Genomic DNA, 23,121 nt, shown 5'->3' with positions numbered 1-23,121 from the left:
CCCATGCACAGGCCCTGTGGTGGGTACGAAGTCGATTTCAAAAACATGTAGCATGCGCACGTAAGCCTGGCATTCTACTTGATCATTGCCAAACAATATCAAAGCGTGATAAGTCGTCGGGACAGATCCTGCTCAGTAGCGTTCACCGAGCATTGCAGCGAGGCATGCTGGGCATCGCAGGCCTGGCCAGCGTCATCCTGCTGAGCGGTGCCAGCCCTGCACATGCCGTGAACAAGAACCAGCTCCTCTACCTGGAGGCATGGAAGGCCGTGGATCGTGCCTACGTTGACAAGACATTCAATGGCCAGAACTGGTACAAGGTGAGGTGACAGGAAGGTCATGGGGGTGTGTGGTGGAGGGCATCGACTCGAGCATCGCGCTGCCTAGAGATCCGCATTCCCGGAGTCCATCCCCCCCATCGGCATGCACGTCCAACAGATTAGGGAGTCGCTCCTGCAGTCAGAGTCTTTTGGTGACAGGGAGCAGGCGTATGCCGCCATCCGGAAGCTGCTGGGCACCCTGGGGGACCCCTTCACGCGCCACCTCGGCCCTGACCAGTATGAAGCACTCAAGTATGCGGCGTGCAAGCCTGTTGGCATGGGTGTGTGGAGGATGGGAAGTTCCACAGTGTGCCCATCAGGGAGGATGTTCATAACTCGACCCCAAGCTCGGACAGGATCGAGCATGAGTGCCCAACCTGGGCGCTGCTCGACATGTTAAGACTTTCCCCTCATTCCACCCGACCCCCCCTACCTGCAGACGGGCCTCCAGCGGCCAGCTGTCCGGCATCGGGGTGGAGGTGGGGCTCCGCAGCGATCCGGGGTCGGCCACCGGCCGCGCCGAGGTGCTCAGCGTCGTGCCTGGCGGCCCCGCCGACCGGGCCGGCGTGGCAGCGGGGGACACCATCATGAGCATCGATGGCAGGGAGACGGGGGGCCTGTCCCTTTACTCCATCGGTAAGGGACTACTGCTGTGGTGCACAAGTGGGAGGAGTTCATCGTGGCGCTGGCCGATCCCGCGACTGGTCTGACGGGGCCTGCACCGCGGTGTCATGCACCTGAGACCCCTCATTTCCGCCCTTTCTTCCCATGCCACCCCCACAGGTGCCCTGCTGCAGGGCGAGACGGGGAGCGGCGTGGAGGCGGAGGTCCAGACCTCGCGTGGGCGTCGCGTGCTGAGCCTGCAGCGGGAGAGGCTGGTGGTCACCCCGGTCCAATACCAGGCGTGCGGCGGCGAGCGGGGCGTCGCCTACCTCCGCATCGCCGCCTTCAACCAGCAGACCGGCAAGCAGGTGCAAGGATGGCGGGGTAGGTGGTGGGGGTCCCCGAGCGCAGTCTGAGGGTTTCTGAATGCGTGAGGAAGAAGGTTGCCTACATTGTTGAGCGCCAAGGTCACAAACCAGTGCGCCTGCGCCGCGGCGCCTGCAGTCCTCCAGACCCCAGAATCCCCCTCTGCCCACCCCGCAGAGCGGTGAAGCGCTCACCAAGCTGGCGGCCGGCTCCCCTTCCCTGCTGGTGATGGACCTGAGGAACAACGGCGGGGGGGTCTTTGCGCAGGGCGTGGCGGTGGCGCAGCAGCTCCTGGCCGAGGGCACCGAGGTCGTCCTGATCGCCGACAGGTGCGTGCCTGTGGGTGTGGATGTGTTTTGCAAGGGGAAGGGGTTTTTGCTCTCCTGGTCAAACAGCATTGCTGGAATATCATTCTCTGCACCATGGGGGAGGGGGGAGGGGGGGGGGTAGGCGCCGCACTCCGCCTGCCATGCTGTACACCTGCTCATTGATGCTGAACAAATACACACACACACACATGCGTGCCACCCCCACAGCGAAGGCGTGCGCGAGCGGTATGAGGCGGAGGGCGGCGCGATGCTGGACGAGAAGGTTCCACTCATCGTCCTGGTCAACTCGCGGACGGCCAGCGCCGCCGAGGTGCGTGGAGCGAGGGCGCTTTGGGGAGGGGTGGGGACAAGATCGCCAGTTTTTCGTGCCCATGCGCGTGCCCGCCCAGGTCTCCAGATCTGCCGACGGCCAGATCGCCACTGCTCGGAACATAAAGAGCACATCGCCGGGTGCAGGACGGCAGGGGACCACGGCGTCGCCACCCCCCTCCTCATCCCCACACTCCCCCTTTCCTCCCCTCCACTTTTGTGCCCAGGTTCTGGCCGGCGCGGTCCAGGACTCGGGGCGGGGCAGGCTGGCCGGGGCGCGCACCTTTGGAAAGGGCGTTGTGCAGACGCTGACGCCGCTGTCCGACGGCTCCGCCCTGGCGGTCACCGTGGCGCGGTACCAGACGCCGGCGGGGCGAGACATCAACCGCGTGGGCATCGCGCCGGATGTAGAAGCCGACCTGGACGGCGTGCCGGACAACGCCGCGGGCTTCTGCGCCCTGGCGCGGGCCGGGAAGCTGCCGGGGGCGCTGCTCGACGGCATGTCCCGCGGGGGTGGTGCAACACCGGCCCTCGCCCAGCTGCCCCGCTGAGCGCCATGCTGACGGCGCGGTCGGAGCCTCCAGACGGTGGGCGGCGGTTCGCTGCAGACCCGAGCTCCTGCTGTGTTCCCGTGCTAAGGGCCCCCTCCATGGTAATTGATGGGTGGCCAAGGGCAGAGCTAGATTACAGGCGTGCCGCCGCGATGCAAAGGGGTGGTTGGGTGGAAAAAGGGATGGCGGGCCGAGCACTGGGTTGCAGGCGTGCCACCGCAGACTGCACACCACCAGCAAAAGGGCATTTGCATAGTGCGCCGTGAACAATCTACGAATGGTCAGAAATCAGGAGCGATGTGCGCTCAGGTCGATGCCGCTGGCGTCGGATCAGGAGCTTGGGTCGCCTGCTCGGCTGCCCGCCCGGGCCCCGCGCGCTCGAGATCCTCCTGCCGTGGCTCCCGTCCTTGCACGGCACTCGGCGCGATCACCGCCGCCACCTCCGCCCTCTCCGGCAGCGCCTGCAGCCTGCACTCCGCGCTATCCACCTCCTCGCCGCCGAGCAGCAGCGACTCCGCCGCGCTCAGCTTGCTGCCCAGGGATGCCAGGCTGTGCAGGGCGCCGGGGCTGAGTCCGGGCCCGCTGGAACCCGCGCGGAAGCTGGCCCGCTGCCCGTTGGCCAAGGGAGTGCCGGTGGGGCTGGCGGCCGGGGGCGCCTCCAGCGCGACCCCGGCCAGCGCCGCCTGCACGTCCCCAAGCTGCAGCAGCGCCGCCGCCGCCTGGCAGAGTGATGGTAGGGAGGGGGAGGTGGAGGGAGGTTGAGCCTGGTTTGTTTGGGCCTGCCGGCTGCTCTGCCAAGTTATACCCATGCCATTCTATTTCTCTCCGTGAGAATTCCCATGCATAAGCGTGTTGCTGACTTTCCGCAGACATCAGGCAACACTCCCCCAGGGCCCCCCCCCCAAAAGCATTCCTTGTGTCACCTTCATTGTCTCCAAAAGGGCCTTGCGTGCAGCAAACACTGCGGCGCTTTCCTCCCCAGCGCTGCAGCGCAGACTGGCCAGCTCAGCAGCCAGAGCGGTGTGTGCCACCTCTGTTGCGGAAGGGACCAGGGGCGGGTGGTTTTGCAGGGTGGCAGATGGAGCGAGGGCAACTGCGGCACGGCAATTCTGTGTGGATGGGCGCACCACTGCCCCCGTTGGTTCGCCCAGAGGCGCAACATCGCAGCGCGGTCGAGCCCGGCCCTTGGAACAGCACCTGCCGCGGCTGCCATGCCCCCAGACCAAGACCCACTCCCTCTCACAGCGCGTCAAACTCCCCCTCACCCATGTCGGCCAGGTCGGCCTTCCGGGCGGCGGACGCGGAGCGCGCCGCGGCGGCCGCCGCCTGCAGCTCCAGCGCTTGTGCCGCCGCGGCGCGCCTTCTGGCCGCCAGCTCGGCCAGCTGGCCCACCGACACCGCGGCGGCGGGGGCGGGGCTGGGCGCGGCGCCTGCCCTGAACGAGCCGCCTGCCACGCCGCGGGAGGTGAGGGCGGCGCCAGCCCCACGCGGTGTGGCGCGGGGTGCGGCCTCGAGGCGGGGTGGGCGGGAGGTCAGGCTGCCGGGGGTGGAGGTGAGGTGGGCCACCGCGAGCCGCGGGGGCAGGGGCGTGACCAGCGGGGCCGTGGCGGCGGGGCCAGCATTTGAAGAACGGGGGGTGGGCACGCCGCCGCTGGCCCTCCGGGCCGTGATGAGGGCGTCCAGGAAGGTGGCGCGCTGCATGACGCTGCCGCTGCCCGTGGTGAGGCTGTCCTCCGCTGGGAATCGGGGTGTGGGAGGGAATGGGACGGCAGTGGGTGCTTCTTGTTCCCAAGAGGCAACGATACGGAGGCGCACAGTCACGATAGCACATCAAAGCAGTACTTTGCAGAACGACGCCCCCAGACAATTTCTCAGGGACACCCCTGATCCCCAGCATCGAGTGCAGCCGGGCCTTACCCTTGCTGCGGCGGGACGTGTTGCCCTCACGGCGAGAGGTGGGCGGTGCGTCCGTGAGCTGCGTGCTGCTGGCACGGACAGAGAGCCGACTGATACCGGAGCCCCTCGCGCTCAGGCGAGGGGTTTTGTCGCCTGTGGATCCAGCGAGCACCCGCTCCGTGATGGCATGCAGCCGTGATCGAGCAGAGCTGCCATTGCCCCGGGCCGAGGCGTTGTTGGAGGGGCGGGGGCTGGCGTCAGAGCGGGCGGGGGAGGCGCTGCTCAGGTCCAGGCGCGGGATCTTGAGACCCAAGCCCGACATTATGCCATACAATAACCTAAGACGAGCCGGGAATGGCGGCAATATCTCAGACCCGGCGACTGGCCCAGGCTTTCACTTCGAAATTCGGATGGTCGGGGCCCGGGGGGGTACTGCCGATGGTAGCTCTCTCGCTGCGTGTGTCGGGGCAGTCCTCCCATTCAATCCGACATCATCGGTGCCAAGGAAGCCGATGGACATTGTGCATGATCTTTCTATCCTCCAGATGATGGCGACACAGGGGTTGACCTCTCGCTGCCAGACCTTGATCAAGGCCTCTGCATGCCGGGTCACGCTTTCGCATGGAGCCCTGCATGCCCGTGGACCTCACAGGGACGGATGGCTCTTCAGATCTGGGGTGCAATTCGACAGCACGCATGTAACGAGAGCATCATCAGGTCGTAAGATACGCCTTGGCCTGGTTCATGCGAGCAATGGGGAGTCCCCAGAAGCCCCATCGACCAGCCTCAGCCCTGACGAGGCCTACATGGTGCTCGGACTGGCGACGGGAGCAACCTTCGAGGAAGTTGTTCGGTAAGTCTTCTTGATATGGGATTCAAGTGGGGTTTCTGGAACCCATGGTGTCAAGTAGAGGGGCTCTTGCGACATCGCTGGTCCCCCAAGAGTCGGGCGGACTCGGCCCCTTGGCGTAAGCATAGCACATGATCTTCCGAGGTGGACGGCATGGAGTTCTGATCTTGCGACCTCATCACGCGCCTTCCCAACCCTTGAATCTGCAAAATAGATCGAAGAATCGCTTGCTTGCAAAGCACGCACCAGGATCTGCAGGGGCCATGCGCGTGGAGGGCGCCTATGATTCCCTGTTCATGCACCTGATGAGGACCCGCCTGGCGGGGGACACTGCCGTGCCAAACAAGGTCAAGTATGCCGACGTGCGCCCTCGTCCCAAGCCCAAGTCCAAGGAGCGGGTGAGTGGGAGGCATGGCTGAGGGATGTCATGCAAACGCGTGTATTGTGGAAACACTCCCTTCCTTCCAAGTGGACTTGGCAGTATACCTGTGCCTCACTCTCCTAGTCATCCTCCTTGATCGCTTCAACATGCCGCAGAGCAAGCCGCAGCCACTGCCTGGTGGGTTTGCGACCGTCAGCACATTGAGTGACACCCAGACGGCATCTGTGGTTGGCGTCTTTGTCGCCCTGGGCGCGTGGAGCCTGCTCCAGGTGCGAGGGTGGACGTGGGGAAGGCAAGAAGCGGGGCAGGGCACTGTCGCCTGGCGATCTCCATTTCTGGGCCCTGCTCTGCAGTGCGACGGCTCGCCGAGGCCACAGCTGGGACTCTCAGATTGGCAAATCGTGCATGCCAGCTGCGCTCGCCCTGGCCCCAACAGCATCCCAGCTCCAACTCCTGCCACCTTCTTCAGGGCCTCACTGAACCCAACGCCCTGGCTGCTGCCAACTCCATTCCTGGGCTGCAGCTGGCCCTTGGCACCGGCTCTGCCATATACATTCTGCGAGACAGGAAGAAAGTGGGCCTGGGCAGGGCAGTGGCCATCACGGGGGCCGGACTCTTGCTGGGGACGCTGGTGGGAGGAGCGGTGCAGTCCTGGCTGCACGTAGAGATGCTCCCACTCTGGGTAGGCTGGAAGGGAGGCAGAGTGGAGTGGCGTGTGGGATTGGGTGAGGAGATAGACATCGCCTTTCACCTAGTGTGTGAAGCATTTAGCAGCATCATGGCTTCCACAGTAACATCAAGTTGCCATCTCCCCCCTCTGCAGGGCTTTCGATCACCAGGAGTGCTCGTTGGAGAGTTCTCACTCGCTGGGATTTGTGCTGCTGTGGCGCTGCTTGCATGATGGGGCTGCCAATGGGATTACGGTCCTGGTTATTTACCCTGCTTCCCACTGTATCAGGTCGAACGGAGAGGCAGAACAATCCAGGAAGCTCTTGTGTAACATATTTGACGTACTCTCGATCAACACCTCCCACCGCATGCAAAGCACGAAGTCTGAATTTCGGGCGCAAGGCGCTGCGACCAATGTTTTCAATCCGGTATGCCTACATGAGTACAAGGAAACATCCTGAGATCACAGTCATTACATGTGGTAGGGACTCGGTGGCCCACTCAGGCCTCGAGTCGAGCACGGCAGGTGTTCGCCTGGGGGTAGCCCACGAGGAGTGGTCAGGAGTTGGAGCAGGCGCCACGCCCCAGCATGGGTCTATCTGACCATTATGCATCCATGGCTGGTGCTGGACTGGGCGCGGGGGCACTGTTGTACTACCTGACACGCCCCGCGCGCCCCCCAGTGGCTGGGCCGGAGGAGACCGGCTTCGGCGCCTACCTCCGTGACCTGAGCGTGGGGGTGCCCACCCATGGGGTCCCCGCCCCACAAACCTTTGAAGAGACCAGCTTCGAGGCGTACCTGCGAGCTGCCGCCTTCAAGTCTCAGGACCATGCTGAGGCCGGCAGCGCATCTGGCGAGGCAGAGAGCGCACCGCCCACCGCCCGGCCCGTCACCATCGTGTTTGGCACGGAGTACGGCTTTTCCAAGGAGATCGCAGAGCGGCTGGCTGACAGGCTTCGGGAAGCGGGCGAGGGGTACTGGTGAGCGCATGAGGGACTCAAGGGGGATGCACCTTGACCCTCCATGATTTCGATTGACGAGAAGTAACATGTCCCAGTGTGAGGTGCTCCTTGTGGCTCGAGGCCGCCCTGCAAACCCTTTCTCGCAGGCCGGTGGTGCTGGACATGGCAGACCACGCCGAGGGCGTGCCCCCGCTGACCAAGCAGCAGGCACTGGCGGTGGTCTGCTCAACGCAGGGAGACGGCGTGCCGCCGGCAGAGGCGCGCGGCTTCTGCGCATGGCTGGCGTCCCTGGAGGCCGCCGAATTCAAAGGGGTTCCCTTCTCCGTCTGCGCCCTGGGCGACACGTGAGCTTTGTGGCTGGGACCCCTGGTGGGGTCATCCGGGGGTGGGTTGAAAATGTGGGCACGGGTCTCGGGGAGGGCTTCACTGAGGGCAGGTGGGAATTGCAGGAGACAGAGACATGGACGGACCGGTGGAGAGGGGCAGGGTGTGGCAAAGACCGCCCATTTCAGGTTTTCCACCTTTCTGTGCCGACCAGGGACGCAGCTTTGCGTTGCATTGTTTCGCAGAGTAGGTGCCTTGATTGTGTGTGGAGCGCAGCCTTGTCCCAATGACCTCCAGCTGAGACCAATTTCCCCCTTCATCTTGACAGCACCTACACCCACTTCTGTCGCTGCGGGCGGTCCATCGACGCTTGGCTGGAGTCGGCAGGGGGAACGCGCTTCGCCCCCCGCGCCGAGATCAATAGGGAGGACTATGCGGCGGTGGATGCCTGGATCGATGCCGTGATTTCCTCGCTGGGCACTCTCGACCTGCGGACGGTGGAGGAGCTGGAAGGAAGCGGTGGGTGGCACTCTGGAGGGCGTGTATGGTAGAGGCTCCACTGTCCTGGCTCCTGAGCCATCGGCGGCTGGGCGCCAGCGGCTGGAGGGCCAGGGGGCGCGCAAGGGATGCATGTAGTGACGGATTGCAGGGCCTGTGCCCTCACAGTGCTCTCCAAGCTGCCTCCACAGCCCCCGCGCTCCTCCATGACGACCATGCAGACGCCCTGGCCTTCCTCAGCCCCGAGCTGGGGAGTGGGCAGACCAAGAGGAAAGGGTGGAGCAGGAACAGGCCGTACCTGGCCACGGTCTCGGCTGTGGAGGGTCTGTGCGCGCTCCGGGGCCCGGATGACAAGAACACAGGTAATGTGTGAAGCTTTGAAAGGTGCTGGTGATGAGATTGTTGTGCAGGTGGGATCTGCCCAGGGATTCATTGCTGGCTGCGGTTCTGAGGTTTCAGGATGCTTGTGTGGCAAGGCCGCGTCGGTGCAACTCACAGCCACCCCGCCCTCCCTCCCAGTCCGTGTCGAGATCAGCCTGGGGGAGTCGGGCCTGCAGTACCTGCCCGGAGACGCCTTGGGCGTGTGGCCCTCCAACGACCCGCAGGCGCGTGCTGACGGGGCTGGTAGTTTGCTCAGCGGGCGTGCAGCAGCTGGGCGATTTTGTGTAGTACTTGGCCGGCAGGTGCTGGCCGCCACGGCTATTGCTTGGCATCGCGCGGCGATTGTATGATGTGGGCCATCGCGATCTTCTGTGGTGCACACCTCCCTCCCACCTCTCTCCTCCCTTCCCTGCCGCAGGCAGTGGAGGATCTGGTCTTGGCGCTGGGTGCAAAGGGGGACCTGCTCGTCCAGGTGCCCAAGTGGCACTACACCGACCCCCGGCTCCCAGAAGGTGCCACATCCATGACGCTGCGGGATGCCCTCACCCGCTGCTATGACCTCAGGTAGCACAGGGTCCTGGTGGGGTAGAGCTGTGTTCCAGGCATTTTCGGATGCACTCGTAACAGCAACCCAAAGGACTCTTGCCGTATGCCTGCTAGTTTTCACACAGCAGTAAGCGTCCCGTCAGCTTCCCTGCTCAGAGCTGCACGTGTCCTGAGCCACATGTCTCCTTCACACCCACGAGCAGGCAGCCGAGGACGGAGCTGTTTGCGCTGCTGAGGGATTCGCTGCAGGGCAAACCGGGCTGCGGCACCGACGGCAGCAGCTGCGGAGGGGATGCAGCTGACGGCTCGGCTGCCTGCGTAGTAGGGTGCCTGGCCGACAAGCTCGACGTGAGAGGGCCGGGTGATGCGTGTGGTATGTAAGACTCTGGGATGCCGCGTTACGACCCTGGCCATGCTGGACCCTCAATGACTGCAGCATGCCTCGTCGCCCAGTACATCCCCCTGCGAGGACCCGCCCCTCTCTCCTTCCCTAAAGCATCCCTCCTCGACATCCTGCAGCTGCTGGCCGGTTTCCTGGGCGACGCTGAGCGGGCAGAGGCCTACCTGGCCCCCCGCCATGTCATCGACGTGCTCGCCGACTTCCGCCCGGCCCGCCCCCGGCCGGCCGACGTGTTGGGCACGCTGCGCCAGCTGGCGCCCCGCCTCTACTCCATCTCCTCCTCCCAGCTGGAGGGCGCGGCGGGGGTGCAGGCCACCGTGGCCGTGGTGCGGTACGAGTCGCTGGGCGCAGAGCGCCTGGGTGTGGCCTCCACGGATTTGGCGGAGCGGCTGGGCCCGGGCGCGGCCCTGCCCATCTACATCCACACCAACCCCGACTTCAGGTTAGTGTGGAGGGGGGCCGGAGGCGGGGGGCGGGGCGTGTGATTGAGGGGATGGACCACAGTGGACGGGACTGCGGGCGGATGGGGATTGTTTCTGCCTCTTCTGGACAGGGGTCGTAAGAGAAGGGTGCATAACTTTGACCGGGGCAATTCTGCCACCTGCGATGGGCTTGTTGCTGAGTCAAGGAGTTCGAGGCTTGGGAGGGGCGCATGCACTCCTTGTCTTGCAAGAATCGACCTCGTTAAAAACCATGCAGCCCCCCTCTAGCACCAACAAAGTATACCACCCCCCGTCCTCTGCCCAGGTTGCCCTCTGACCCATCCAAGCCCATCGTGATGGTGGGGCCCGGCACAGGGCTCGCGCCCTTCCGCTCTTTCCTCATGGTGCGCTCGGATATTGAGCAGGTGGTTGCAGTTGGGCCGGCCACAGTGCCTCGCCCGCCGTCGCCTGCCGAGCAACAAACCCACCTAGGCTGGGCCTCCTGAGCTGCCCCATGCCCCAGTAACCCTTGTCCCTGCCGCCCCATGTTCAACGCTCAAAGCCTCACCCTCCTGTACCTGTGCCAGGAGCGACGGTTGTTGGCCAAGCCCTCTGTTGGCGCCCTGGGCGAGGCGCTGCTCTTCTTCGGGTGCCGGAGGCGGGACCAGGACTATCTGTATGGTTCCCAGCTGGAGGCCTGGGCTCAGGAGGGCAGCATCCAGCTCTTCACTGCCTTCTCCCGTGAAGATGTGAGGGAGGCCGGTGGTGGTGGGGATGTGCCTGAGGCCATGTGCCTCGCACTCACTTTGCACGGCGGTGTTACAGCACTTGTTTTTCCATGCCCCTTGATTCCATGCAAGAGTCACTGCACCTCCAAACCCCATTCACTCCCTGTGCAGCCGGAAAAAAAGGTGTACGTCCAGCAGCGGCTGGTGGAGGCGGGGGCCATGGTGTGGGCCGCGCTGCAAGCCGGCGGCCACTTCTACGTGTGCGGGGACGCGGCCGCCATGGCCGGGCAGGTGGAGGAGGCGCTGCTCGGCGTCATCGCCCAGCACTCTGCCAGGACCCCGCAGGAGGCCAGGCAGGTGCTGGACGGCATGACGCGGGAGGGGCGGTACCAGCGCGACGTCTGGTTCTGAATCGAAAGTCGGCTGAGGAGGGGTTTTGATCGTCTCCTGAGCGACGGGACGCGCAAACCAGAGGAGAAGCCGCAGCATGAGTCCCTGTAACAAACGCCGCCTCCGAGCTCAGCAGTGACTGGCTTCACGAGCCAGATTTCGCCTGGGCAAACAAGGGACAGCACATCTCCGAATCAGCCGGTCACTTCCGTCGGAGGTACTCCAGGAGGATGGGGAGGTTGGCCTGGAACTCGTTGGCTCCCAGGGTGCTGCCCGGCCGCGAGGGGTCCCAGCTGGCCGACAGGATGCCGTAGGAGATTCCAAACAGGCCACCGCCAAAGCCCAGGCTCTGGATGAAGTAGACCGCCGGCAGCGGAATTTCGAAGCCTTGTGTCACCTGCATGCATGTTGCACATGGAGGAGGGAGGGGGCAGCCTGTTCGGAGTGCAGCGACAGTCTTGCGGGGCGTTGGTGATACTCTGGCATGCAGGCGGGGGCCTGCATGCCCAGCCGCATGTGGTGGCGAGGGTAAGTCAACCCAAGCACTTGGCACATACCTTGAGGAAGTAGAATAGGGGGAGGAAGAGGATGGAAACAGCCACGGGCAGCCCTGCAAAGGTGAGGATGCGGCGCAGCATGCGGTCTGTGACCTCCTGGGGGACGGCGAGCCTGCTGGTGTCCTCCGCCTCGTCAGGGGGGGGGGAGCCGATTGGACGGGTCACTGCCACCTTCTTCAACCCTCCAGCCTTTCCCAAGGGAACCTCCCTCTCCTGAGGAGCAAGCACGAGGATGGAATAAGTAAGGTCGGCCTGCATGGTGTCGCTGCTGACTGATTGTCATTGTAAGGTGGTATCAGGACGTGCAGTCGGTCCCGAAAGACAAATGCTCACCGGCCTATGCTCTTGCCATGAGCAGGAGATCGGAAGAGAATCCAACACAAATTCCCGCACCTGGGCCCCAGCCATGGCGCGCACCTCGTCTTTGGTGGGCCCAGGTCGCTTGCTGGCTGCAGGTCGTGCATGGGTGCGGGGAGATAGCCTGGGCAGCGACAGTCCATCAGGTCCGGCCCGTGGTCCCCGGACGAGGCCACGGGTCGCCCATGCATGTTGACAGCATCTTTCCATGGGTATCATCGTGTGGGACATTCGCTCCATGCCCCATCGTATCATGGGTGCAGGCCTGTCCGCCTGTCATCCGGGCGCCCCTCTCCCCGCGATCGATAGCCACCGGATCGAAAGGACGGAAGACTGGTTATCTGTTTATCTGGCCCCACACAGGCCCCTCCCACCAAACCCCGATTCGAAGGCACGTCCGCGATCTCTCAATTATGAGGCGACAGGTAGCTTCTAGCTTGCTCAGGTGTGCGAGTGCTGCAGGCGTCGGCACCAAGCCCGCGGTCCCGTGCTTGGCAACCTCCACCCGCCTCTTCGCCGATGATGCCTCCCTGAAGAAAACCCCTCTCTATGACTTCCATGTGGAGCATGGAGGTGCGTACGGGGGGCCCGGGGTGGTTTTATGAACACAAGTACCTGCGCTCACGGCCTGCCCTGGGTCTCGGGCATGTCACCCACACCCACTGCTCACCACGCATCCAGGCAAGATGGTGCCCTTCGCGGGCTGGTCCATGCCGATCCAGTATAAGGACAGCATCATCGACTCCACCCTGCACTGCCGGAACAGTGCCTCCCTGTTCGATGTGTCCCACATGTGCGGAGTGACCCTCAAGGTGGGTCGGAGGGAGTGGTGGAGTGACCACGCGATGCCCCGGCATCTTCTCGGCGATGCTGGCGTCACATGCGCAGGCATGCCTTTCTTCCAGCATCCTCACAATGAACATGAACCATTAAAGTAGCTCATGTCCCCTATGCCAGCCCTGCTGATCCCCTTGAAACATGTCCCTGCCCCGCAGGGCAAGGATGCCATCCCCTGGATCGAGAAGCTCGTGGTGGGCGACATCGCGGGGCTCAAGGACGGCACTGGCACCCTCTCCGTGCTCACCAACGAATCTGGCGGCATCATCGACGACACCATCGTCACCAGGATCGCCGAGGATGAGCTGTACCTGGTACTGAACGCCGGCTGCCGTGACAAGGACCTGGCACACCTGCGCAAGCACCTGGACGACTTCTCCGGGGACCTCACCCTCGAGGTCATGGATGACAAGTCCCTGCTGGCCCTGCAGGGGCCTCAGGCTGTGGACGTCCTGCAGGTGCGGATGGGACTGAGGGGGTGGGTGGTTGACTGAGGGGGTAGGTGGTTGAGTGAGGGGGTGGGCAGGCGGGTTGGTTGGCGGTGTTTGCGTGTCAGCGGGATCCGCTTTGTCAGAGGGATGTAGCAGCAGGTGTGTGTGAAACAGGCCAGGTCCCATCCTGCACCTGGAATGTAGTCCGATTTGAATCAGATGGCTTCATATGCCTGTGTGGCTCCAGCATACCTTACCTGGTCCATTGCCCCCTTTCCCAACAATTTCTCCATTTCCCACCCGCAACGCCCCCTCCTCCCTTCAACTCCTCCCCCCCCTCCCCCACCCACACACACCAACACACACAGCCGCTGGTGAAGGAGGACCTGAGCAAGCTTTACTTCGGCTCCCTGCTCAAGGCCGAGGTCAAGGGCGTGCCGTGCTACATCGCGCGCTCCGGGTACACGGGCGAGGACGGGTTCGAGCTCTCCATCCCCGCCGACCGCGCCGTCGACCTGGCCACCGCCTTCGTCTCCGACGACCGCGTGCGGCTGTGCGGACTGGGCCCGCGCGATTCGCTGCGCCTGGAGGCGGGCCTCTGCCTCTACGGCAACGACCTGAACGAGGACGTGACGCCCGTGGAGGCGGGCCTGACCTGGACCATCGGCAAGCGGCGGCGTGAGGACTTTTCCTTCCTGGGGGGGGAGGTGATCAAGCGCCAGCTGGCCGACGGCGTCAAGCAGCGCCGCGTGGGCCTGCTTTCCTCGGGGCCCCCCGCCCGCCAGCACAGCCCCATCCTGGACGGGGAGGGGCGCACCGTGGGCGAGATCTCCTCCGGCGCCCACAGCCCCTGCCTGAAGAAGAACGTGGCCATGGGCTACGTGGAGAAAGCGCTGGGCAAGGCGGGGACGGAGCTCAAGGTGGTGGTGCGCGGCAAGCCCTACGACGCCGTAGTCGCCAAGATGCCCTTTGTGCCCAACCGCTACTACAAGGGCGCTTGAGGGGCTGGGGATCAGCGCAGAGGGTGCTGAGGCACAGAGCTGGGCGTGCTGGCCTGGCGTTTGCGGCACGAGGGATGCCTCGCACTGGGCGCAGCCAGCTTGTGGTGCTCGCGCCGCGCTGCCTTACCACCCCTGCGCCCTTCCTTAACCCCACGACGATTGCCCCATACTGTGACCTCCCTGGCATAATCCTGCGCTCCGCAAGAAAGCAAGCATGATATTGTAACGCGGTAATCGTGGTTTTCACGGCAGATACTCCGAGCAGCAGGGCTAATCCGCATCAGAAAATCCCCAACTGAGATTAGTACGTTCCTCAGCAAATGCCCTCGGAGTGGACGAAGGGATGGGCTGGTAAAGTCGCCAATCACTTGGGCTCCTCCCTGCCTCCGCGTCGGCTCACAAAGCTGCCGAGGCCGTAGCCCCCGATCGCACACCCCACTGCCACCACGGAGAGGAGCAGCATGACTTGGCGCTCCTTCTCCTGGATTTGCTGCAGGGCATTGGGGAGGGCGGGGGGTGTTGAGCTGTGATGCGTGCCTGGAGTGCATGCGCCTGTCCAGGCAGCCCAATCATGGCACACAGCAGGCACCTCGAGGCTCTGAAACCTCCCAGTGCTTTGGCCATGATGACTAGGAGCTCTCACCTTGCGTATTGGGACCTTCAACCCCCTGCGCACATGCATGAGAAGACCAAAGGTCAGCCGCAGCGGGTCTTCAGATAGGGAGCACCGAAAGAGGATTCCAGCAAGAAACACTCCATCACACACCCTTGTGTCCACGATCTCCAGCACGGCATCTTCAGGCCACACTCACTCCACGAAGGGGGTCAGGATGGGAGGCAGCAGCGGCTCCAGCGGCGCCATCATGGACTTTAGCGGCAGCATGGCCAGAGACGTGTCGGCGAGGGAGGACTCAATGATGCCCGTGTAGGATATGGGGGCCTTGGACCCGTCCTTGTGCAGGCTCTGCTCGAAGATGCTTGTCAGCAGCGCATTCCCCACACTGCAGCGTGGGTTGGTGGAGCTGCCTGTGGTGCCAGTGCTGGGGGCAAACATACAGATACCACGAGGTTTTGCCTCCAGGAAAGAGGCATGTAGACACCATCAACCCCCAGTGCCACAGCAAGAGCAGGACATGATCCTCACATTTCTCCACGAGCCCTGAGCACAGGCTCATACTGCTTCAGCTGGGAGCGGTACTCGTTGAGGAAGCGGCGCTGAGCCGAGCGCTCCACATACAGGATGTCGCGGCGTCTGGAATGGGTCCAGCTGGGCATGAAGGAGAGGATGCGGTCTGTCCACGTCGGAGGGAGAGTCTTGCTTTCCTGTAGAATGGATTGGCCATGCTGGCACATGAGCTTGAGCACTTCTGATGGAGTGCAATCTCATCAGCCAGATGTGCCCGCGAGGGAAGGGTGCGGCTACATCCAAATCCCTTTGTTTTCCATTAAAACCATCAAATATGCAGGAAGGACAACGGGAGATGACACCTTTGCAGATAATCGAACCTACCGAAGCATCAGGGCTATCACCATTCCGGGAAGTGGGTGCCATCCGGCCAACACCGTTTCCTCAGCTGGCCTTACATCGCATCGAGTTATTCATATCCATATATTCCTAGGTTTCCAGGCTGATACTGCGCTCAGGGATATCAGACCAGGTCTGCACCTGACGTCCTTCACTTTCTGTCGAGCGAGCCTCTTGTCTCGAGCTGTCCTCCTTTCCTTGCCAGGATCCATCCGCACGATCATGAGGTAGCAAACCCCATGCAAGCGCTCGAGTACATCAGATTGGAATACAGCGGAATCTCAGGCGGTTTAGATTTATATAAACCAGGGAATAATAAATTCCTGCGCTGCTCCCATGGTCGTCATGGGGTTCTCTACGACCTTGAGCCCGACGACGAAATGTGTCGCTGTTGCATCCAGGGTGCAATCATCCATGCCGGCACCAAAGATCTCGTTTGTGCCAGGGTCAAGAGCCCTGAATCTCAAGAGGGTCGTGTCAGGTGGGCTGAGAGCTGTGTGACAACCATGCAGTCGCTGAGAGGATTTGCATGAGCACCAGCACTTGCACCAATACAAGCTCGCACCCCGAGTCATCATCCATGCCTGTGCAACCTCCTTTTCTTTTCAATCACAGTGCATGCGAAGAAGGAGGGCAAAACCACAGAGGCAGAGGTGGTGCCCGATGCCCCTCCCAGCAAGGGCAGTGCCGCCGAGGACGACCCCAACCGCGCTTTCTTCCTCGGAGTGAAAGGGAACGCTCAGATGCTGGGCATCCGTGGCGCAGCGGTTGAGACCGACATCTGGAAGATTCGGCTGCAGCTCACCAAGCCTGTGACCTGGATTCCACTCATCTGGGGTGAGACTTGTCTCGTATCCTGCTGCCCTCTGAACCTGGCTAGTGGCAAGAGGCAGGCGGTCCTTCCCTCGCTCCGCATGCCTGCCATCCTCCCTCGCATGATCCCCTCGACACAACCACACGACTCTGCAGGTGTGATCTGCGGTGCTGCCGCCTCTGGAAACTTTGAGTGGACCTTCAGGGACTGCGCGCTGAGCGCGCTGTGCATGCTAATGTCCGGCCCTCTGCTCACGGGCTTCACACAGACCATGAACGATTACTACGATCGCGAGATGGACGCCATCAACGAGCCCAACCGCCCGATCCCGTCTGGTATGGTACCTGAGCCAGGAGGGAGGGTTCCCAAAGACCCTAATGCTGTGTTGCTGAGTTTTAGCTGGGTTGGCCTGGAAGGGGTAGTCATGCGCTCCTCAGGCCAAGCCAATTCCTCTACTCGAAACCTCCTCCGCACCCAACAGGCGCCATCCCTGAGGGGGATGTTGTCGCGCAGATCTGGATCCTCTTCTTCACCAGCATTGCAGTGGCATATACGCTGGATCAGGCATCACGTGAGTGTGATGTGGTCCTCCTGTCTGGATGTTGGTGCCCTTAATGTGTTGGATCGTATGCAAGTCCGGGAGTGCAGCGTTCAATTCTGTCTACCTGTGCCCAGAGCAAGACAGTGCCGCTGACCCTGCATCAAACACTGTGTCTCAGGGCAAGCTCTGGACCCAATCACATTCATACACACACTTCTTCCCACTTCCATTCCATAATCACAGCCTCGCACGACAATCTGCAACTCACGGGGCTGGCGCTGATCGGCAGCTTCATCTCCTTTGCTTACTCGGTGCCGTGGATCAAGCTTAAGCGCTCTGGCTGGATCGGCAACTATGCCCTGGGGAGCAGCTACATTGCGCTGCCCTGGTGGGCTGGACAGGTGTGAGTCAGGAGGAAAGTGGGGAGTGGGATGAGGACTGTGTCGTTTTGGACCCCGCCAGCACTGGGTGTGGGCCGTGGGCAGGTGTAGATTCCGTGGCCTCTACCTCATAACCTGCCTGCTCCTTGACACCTTGCCTTTCGGGTCGGAGAATGTTTTGAGACAGCCAGCTTCCGCCTGCATCCTCCCACAGATCCTCTTCGGCCAGCTGCGACTGGATGTGGCCATCCTGACGATGCTGTACTCCATTGCCGGCCTGGGCATTGCCATCGTCAACGACTTCAAATCCATCAAAGGCAGGGTCGCAGGGGAGGACTATGTCATGCTCCCGCCCTGCAATCGGCAGAGGGCGGGCGCTGTATGGATCTGTGTGTTGTCAGCAGGCTGTTCCCAAAGTGCTTGAATTGCGTGCTGCTCTGCCCCACTCACCAAAGCATGCCTGCTCCTCCAGTCATCGTACCTTCTGGGCCCCAACCCACCTCCCCCTCCTTCCCCGTTCAGGCGACCGCGAGCTGGGCCTGAACAGCCTGCCCGTAGCGTTTGGCATCGAGAAGGCCAAGTGGATCTGTGCCGCGAGCATCGACGTCACGCAGCTCGGCGTGGCAGCGTACTTGGCATGGGGCCTCAACGAGCCCTACTACGCAGCAGGCATCGCCGCTTGCCTGGCGCCCCAGGTGAGGCCTTGCCGGGGAGGAGTGTGCAGCTCGTTTTTTTGGCCCTGTCTGCGCAGGGATGAGGCTGGCCGTCCTATTGTGAATGCGACTGCTGTCAGGTCGGGAAGGGCCGCGCTCAGAGCACTCATGCAGGCCATGCCTCCCCGACGGCCCCCTCCCCAATCTGCTCCCCACCCACACACCCCAATCCATCCGCAGGTGTACGCTCAGGTGCGCTACTTTCTCCCCGACCCCGTGGCCAACGATGTCAAGTACCAGGCGACGGCCCAGCCCTTCCTCGTCATCGGCCTGCTGGTCACGGCACTGGCCATCGGGCACCAGGCCACGCCAGTCGCGCTGGGGTGACCCTGGGCACCTGCCACGCTGTTGCTGAGCCGTTGTGCACATCTGGTGGCAAGGGGTGCATCCTTCCCCGCCAGGATCCATATGTTTACAAGAATCGCGGTGTGACAGCCGGGTTGAGGGTTGGGCACCCGAGTGCCTCAGACGATGCATTCAGGAGCTCAGGGGTCGATTCGTTTTGGGAGGGCAAGCAGGTGCATGCGACAGCCGGCCTTGAAGTACTGGCAGCAGAAGACAGAGTCCTTGTATTCAGGAGACAGTGCTGTGTAGTCTGGCAGCCTCTGTTGTATCATTATGCAGTGCCTCGGTTTCAGTCGGCTCGTGCCATTCCGGCAAAGAGTTTGCTGCGTTTGTCAACACCACACGCTTCGCTGTTCCACCTGTCGGAGCGCGGGCGGTGCAGGTGCATGATCCGACCGTCCCCACCAGACGACTGCCGGCCCCGCTCGCCGGCGTCAGATGCCGGGAGGGGGCGGGGGGTGTATGGCAGAGGGCTTGGCCCCCCGATGCAGCTGCGAGGGCGGACAGGGTGTGGGGGTAGGGGCACGTCTCGTCACCTCATCTCCGTACAAGAGCCGGCACACGAGGCCAGGTGCGTCGCGCATGCATGCGGCCCCGGTAGTGAACGGGGCGCAACTCCGACCTCGACTGCCCTCCATCCTCCTCACGAAGCCATCCGCATGGCAGTGCAGAGCTGGCTGCCCCTGCATGCTTTGCATCTCGGTGCCTGCGCCCCATCAACTCCACCGCAGGCGCACCTGCTCGAGGAGGACGCAGGTGGTGCGCAGGGATGCCAGCACCTGCGGGTTCACCGCATCGGAACTCGCCACCTCCCTCTCCAGCATGCTCGCCAGGTTGGTCAGCGATTCCAGCAGGGCCTTGGCCTGAGGGGGTACAGGGAGGCACGGGGCTGTGGGCTGCGAGGCCTGGGGTCGCGTGGGGCGACGGCAGGGGCTCCAGCTGGGCAGGCGGCTGGGGTGCCACAGCGCCAGGCACAGCAGGTGCTCCCGACGCTCTGGCCGTCATGGATCCACGCCCACTCGTGTGCGACTGGCTGGCTGGGACCTTGCGCTGCAATCATTCCCCCGGAGCCTGCCCTCCTTGATCCATGCCTGCCCCTCCCGCACACCATGGCCGTCTCAACTGGCCCCCCTCCCACTTCCACCCCTGCAAGTTGCTTGCCCGCCCCCCTCTCCTGCCTACTCACGTCGTCCTCGCGCTTGGTGAGGACGCCCACGCACGCAACGACCCAGTTCTCCCTGGCGGCCAGGGAGGCGGCGCCCCAGCGTGTGGTGGACCGCTCCCAGTCTTGGATGGCCGCCAGCCGCCCCAGCAGGTCGGACCGGCTCTGGGTCAGCTGGGTCGACCAGTCGTGCAGGCGGGCAGCACGGGCGCGCACGCGCGCCTCTATCTCGATCAGCGCCGCCTCCCGCTCCTTCAGCCGCGCCTCGCTGGCCTCATGCCCTTGGGCAGTCACCTGGACGCCCTGTTGCAGCCCCGCCTGCTTCTCCTGCACCTCCGCCTCCCTCTGCTCCAGCTCTGCCTCCCTCTGCTCCAGCTCCGCCTCCCTCTGCTGCAGCCGGTTGCGGTAGGCAAAGTTCTCGGCCTCCTGCTGCGCCAGCTCGCTCTGCAAGGCAGCGTGCGGTGGGGGCCTGTCACCGTCGGTCGGGATGGAGTGCCTGGCCGTGGATTCTGGACATGGCAAGCCAGCAAACTGGTCCTGCAGCATGCAATCGCCATGCCGGCCGTGCAGAAGGAGTGCGAATCCCCAGCCCTCAGACCCATTCTCCCGCATGGGAGCCAAGCGCGAGCACCCCTCAACCACGCACGATCTCGGTGACGTGGTCCCTGATCTGCGCGTCCGCGGCCTTCAGGTGCTTGGTCAGCTTGGCCACCATGCTGCGAGCCATGACCAGCTGCCCCTCCAGGTCGTCGATCGTAGCCTGCGCCGCGTCAGACGACGCCCTGCGCAGCGGATCTGCCGGGCGCGGCGCTGCAGCCGACGGCCGCCCCGCCTGACCCGCCGGCGGCGGCTCCAGGCTCGCAGGCGGCCGCGGGGCATCCTGCGCAGCCGGCGCCGTGGTGGTGGTGGGGGGCGCCGCTGGCGGCGCGGCCTGCCACCAGGCCGGAGATGCTGCGTCGGCGCTCGGCGGGATGGAGCCCGGAGCCGCACGAGCAGGGTCGCTCGCCTCAGCTTCCCCGCCCAGGTCAGGCGGTGGGGCGGCCTCGAGCCTGACGCCGGGGAAGCCGCCGAATTGTGGGACGTGCTCGCCGCTCGCCCCGCCCCGGGGAGTAGGCGCCGGGGGCTGACAGGGAGCCAGCGGGCTCAGCGGCGCACAGCTCGCCGCCTCCTTGCGTCCTCCCTGGCAAGGGGACGTCGAAGCAGGTGCCTGCTGTGCCGGCGTAGGACCCTGGGGGTGCTCGTGTTGCAGAACAGACACCTGGGCTGCAGGCGCCGCAGCTGACGCCTGGCCAGGCAGGGCTGGCGCTGCCTCCTTCGCGCCGGCCCCGCCTGGCAACGCCGCACCGGCATGCAGGGGTTCCAGGGTCGAGGTCAGGTCCTCGCAGGGCACGGGGGGAGCCTTCCGGAAGTTGCCGCCCGGCTGGCGAGCGAGTGGGGAGAGCACGGCGCCGCTCGGTGCCGGCTCGGGCCCCTTCGTGGGCGCCGTCGCTTGCGACACGCCGGGGCTCCCGCTGCGCTTGCGCTTCAGGCACTCCGGCCACTGCCGCTGGAGCGGCGGCGGGGCCCAGGGCCGCTGGACGGCCGGCGCTGCGGGGCTGGGCCTGACCCTGCTCCCCAGCCGCAAGCGGGCCTGGGCAGGGATGTTCGTGACACTCGTCTCGCGGCGGCGGGGGATGCTCCCCTCCGCGCCGCCCCCCTCCGCCGCTCCTCCGGTAAGCTCTAACACTTTGCCACGGGGATCAGAGTGGAGCTTCGGGCCACCCCTTCCCCCGGTCCCGTGACCTCGCTCAGCCCACCGCGTCTTTCCGTGAAGCGGCGCAGCGTGGGGGGTCGAGTCGGAACCCCAGTCTGGAGAGCCGGGGGAATCGTCGCTCTTGGGGCTGCCAACATCCGCACTCTCCTTGGCAGCCAGGCGAGGCGAACTCCGGAGCAGGGTGTAGGGCTGCTTGCCAGGCCGCATCTTGGACCCTGGCTTCGTGCATGCCGATGTGGCTCCACAGGCGTCACGGGTGGGGAGGTATCCGGCGGCAGTGACAGCCGGGGCGCCGCCGCCCCTCATCGGGTGTGCTTTCCCCCCACACCTCGCGTCGCCGGCCGCACCCGTTCCGCGCCCCTCGGCCGCACTCACGCCCTGGGTCGTGGGAGGGTGCGCGCCGTCGGCGCCCGGCAAGGAGGACGCTCCGTCGCGCTCTCTGGGCCCTGCAGGTGCCAGGCCCAGGTGCTGCGGCGGCCGGGTGCCGCGCCGCTTCCCCCCCGAAGATCGAGCGGCCGTCGAGGGTTCCGGTGCGGGGCACAGGGCCGGCGCCTGCACCTCCTCCGGTCTGCCACGCTCGCTCGCGGGCTTCATCGAGAGGCGGGCCGTGGGCGCCGGTGTCGGGCAGCCACCCTCCACGCGTGCCTCGGCTAGGGCCTCCACCTTCACGGCCTCTGCAGCGGCTGCCGCGCGGCCGGCCGCCGGGGTGGTGGCCCTGCCGAGGGTGAGAAAGTGTGCCCGCCATAGCGTGTACAGGATGCCCAGCACCCACATCAGGCGGTCCAGCACCCCGGGCGCCACCCCGTGGCTCGTGGACTGGATGTGCAGGAGCCCCAGCGCCTCCAGATGCAGGAGGCAGCATGCCATCTCGCTCCACGCCACGGGGCACTCCCCGCACCGGGACAGGAGGTGCTTCAGGTACTGGGCGAGACCCAGGGATTGGAGCACGCCGGATGAGAGCGGCGCTGACACAGCGCTGGGACACGCGCGGCCTGCAGGGCTGCTGCCAGGCCCCGGGAGCGGCCTCCCTGAAGTCTTGATGGGAAGGGGGTCCTGGCGTGGCACGCATCGCCTGGGGTCGCGGCCCGCTGACCCAACCATCTCAAGCTCCACCATGGCAGCTGCGGCAGCCGGAGACCCAGCGATTGGGCCCTGTGGAGGACTGGTGGATGGGCGTGGGGGGAAACTGTTTGCGTCCCTCGTCAGATCCACATCCACACTGGGTTTCCATGGAGTGTAGGTGGCAGGCCGCAGGGTGGAGGGGGTTTCCCGCTGGGCAACGCTGGTGGCAGGTCTAGCTCTCTCCAAGCTGGCCGAGCTCTGCGCACCGAGGGAAGGTTGGAGCGTTGATTTTATTCTATCATGACCAGCGGGCCAAAGAATCTCCGGAAGGCAGCCAGGATGCAATACAAAGTGTTGGGGGACGACAGGAGTGTTACGAACCTGCCCGGACGAATTCGTAGGAGCAGCCTGGGCATCATGGCACGACTTGGCGACTTCTATCGCACGCTCAATTAGGTTTGTATGAGGACCGTGACCCTCCATGTCGCCGCTGCTCCTCTGCATAGGTGTCAAGGGAAGGATTGCGACGTCTCGGTCTGGTCCACATTTGCGCTGGGATACCTACGACCAGATTCGGATGCAAAAGCGCCATGATTCCAGCCACGAATCCCAACAGAGCACAGCTCACCGCTGGCAGAGGCTCTTAAGAGACTCGCGTCATGAGATCGAGAGGCTCGACACCCCTCCGCATCAAGGCCCTCAAATCCCGAACGAGC

At 64.2% G+C, this 23,121-nt stretch overlaps 8 protein-coding genes across 8 annotated transcripts; 4 read left to right on the top strand and 4 right to left on the bottom strand.

Annotated features, from left to right (window-relative positions):
- Positions 1-164: 164 nt before the first annotated feature.
- Positions 165-2,478, top strand: F751_6822 (Carboxyl-terminal-processing protease; the record flags this gene model as incomplete). The annotated part of the gene is made up of 7 exons (XM_011398430.1): positions 165-320; positions 439-572; positions 760-956; positions 1,104-1,291; positions 1,467-1,618; positions 1,826-1,928; positions 2,155-2,478. The coding sequence occupies 7 exons, from the start codon at positions 165-167 to the stop codon at positions 2,476-2,478; spliced, it is 1,254 nt and encodes a 417-aa protein (XP_011396732.1).
- Positions 2,479-2,808: 330 nt separating this feature from the next.
- F751_6821 (hypothetical protein) lies at positions 2,809-4,696 on the bottom strand (the record flags this gene model as incomplete). Its single annotated transcript, XM_011398429.1, has 5 exons — positions 2,809-2,825; positions 2,897-3,197; positions 3,402-3,511; positions 3,966-4,214; positions 4,396-4,696. 5 exons carry the CDS (start codon positions 4,694-4,696, stop codon positions 2,809-2,811), a joined length of 978 nt encoding a protein of 325 aa, XP_011396731.1.
- An 824-nt stretch (positions 4,697-5,520) lies between these two features.
- Positions 5,521-10,948, top strand: F751_6820 (NADPH oxidoreductase A; the record flags this gene model as incomplete). The annotated part of the gene is made up of 14 exons (XM_011398428.1): positions 5,521-5,622; positions 5,762-5,875; positions 6,076-6,331; positions 6,959-7,256; positions 7,385-7,582; positions 7,891-8,081; positions 8,282-8,422; positions 8,580-8,669; positions 8,864-9,005; positions 9,191-9,335; positions 9,507-9,829; positions 10,135-10,213; positions 10,397-10,558; positions 10,709-10,948. The coding sequence occupies 14 exons, from the start codon at positions 5,521-5,523 to the stop codon at positions 10,946-10,948; spliced, it is 2,481 nt and encodes an 826-aa protein (XP_011396730.1).
- Positions 10,949-11,129: 181 nt separating this feature from the next.
- Positions 11,130-11,742, bottom strand: F751_6819 (Protein PAM68, chloroplastic; the record flags this gene model as incomplete). Its single annotated transcript, XM_011398427.1, has 2 exons — positions 11,130-11,324; positions 11,485-11,742. The coding sequence occupies 2 exons, from the start codon at positions 11,740-11,742 to the stop codon at positions 11,130-11,132; spliced, it is 453 nt and encodes a 150-aa protein (XP_011396729.1).
- Positions 11,743-12,254: 512 nt separating this feature from the next.
- Positions 12,255-14,110, top strand: F751_6818 (Aminomethyltransferase, mitochondrial; the record flags this gene model as incomplete). Its single annotated transcript, XM_011398426.1, has 4 exons — positions 12,255-12,414; positions 12,523-12,653; positions 12,837-13,136; positions 13,478-14,110. 4 exons carry the CDS (start codon positions 12,255-12,257, stop codon positions 14,108-14,110), a joined length of 1,224 nt encoding a protein of 407 aa, XP_011396728.1.
- A 364-nt stretch (positions 14,111-14,474) lies between these two features.
- On the bottom strand, positions 14,475-15,385 carry F751_6817 (hypothetical protein; the record flags this gene model as incomplete). The annotated part of the gene is made up of 3 exons (XM_011398425.1): positions 14,475-14,600; positions 14,928-15,111; positions 15,255-15,385. The coding sequence occupies 3 exons, from the start codon at positions 15,383-15,385 to the stop codon at positions 14,475-14,477; spliced, it is 441 nt and encodes a 146-aa protein (XP_011396727.1).
- Positions 15,386-16,049: 664 nt separating this feature from the next.
- F751_6816 (Chlorophyll synthase, chloroplastic) lies at positions 16,050-18,410 on the top strand (the record flags this gene model as incomplete). Its single annotated transcript, XM_011398424.1, has 8 exons — positions 16,050-16,116; positions 16,251-16,472; positions 16,605-16,784; positions 16,931-17,020; positions 17,234-17,391; positions 17,585-17,759; positions 17,893-18,065; positions 18,264-18,410. 8 exons carry the CDS (start codon positions 16,050-16,052, stop codon positions 18,408-18,410), a joined length of 1,212 nt encoding a protein of 403 aa, XP_011396726.1.
- Positions 18,411-18,862: 452 nt separating this feature from the next.
- On the bottom strand, positions 18,863-20,305 carry F751_6815 (hypothetical protein; the record flags this gene model as incomplete). Its single annotated transcript, XM_011398423.1, has 4 exons — positions 18,863-18,919; positions 19,166-19,291; positions 19,615-19,917; positions 20,237-20,305. 4 exons carry the CDS (start codon positions 20,303-20,305, stop codon positions 18,863-18,865), a joined length of 555 nt encoding a protein of 184 aa, XP_011396725.1.
- Positions 20,306-23,121: the final 2,816 nt, after the last annotated feature.

The sequence above is a fragment of the Auxenochlorella protothecoides genome (assembly GCF_000733215.1).
Source record: "Auxenochlorella protothecoides strain 0710 unplaced genomic scaffold scaffold97, whole genome shotgun sequence".
Taxonomy (NCBI): Eukaryota; Viridiplantae; Chlorophyta; class Trebouxiophyceae; order Chlorellales; family Chlorellaceae; genus Auxenochlorella; species Auxenochlorella protothecoides.
The sequence above is the reverse complement of the archived record's forward strand: the minus strand, read 5'-3'. Positions and strand labels throughout refer to the sequence as shown.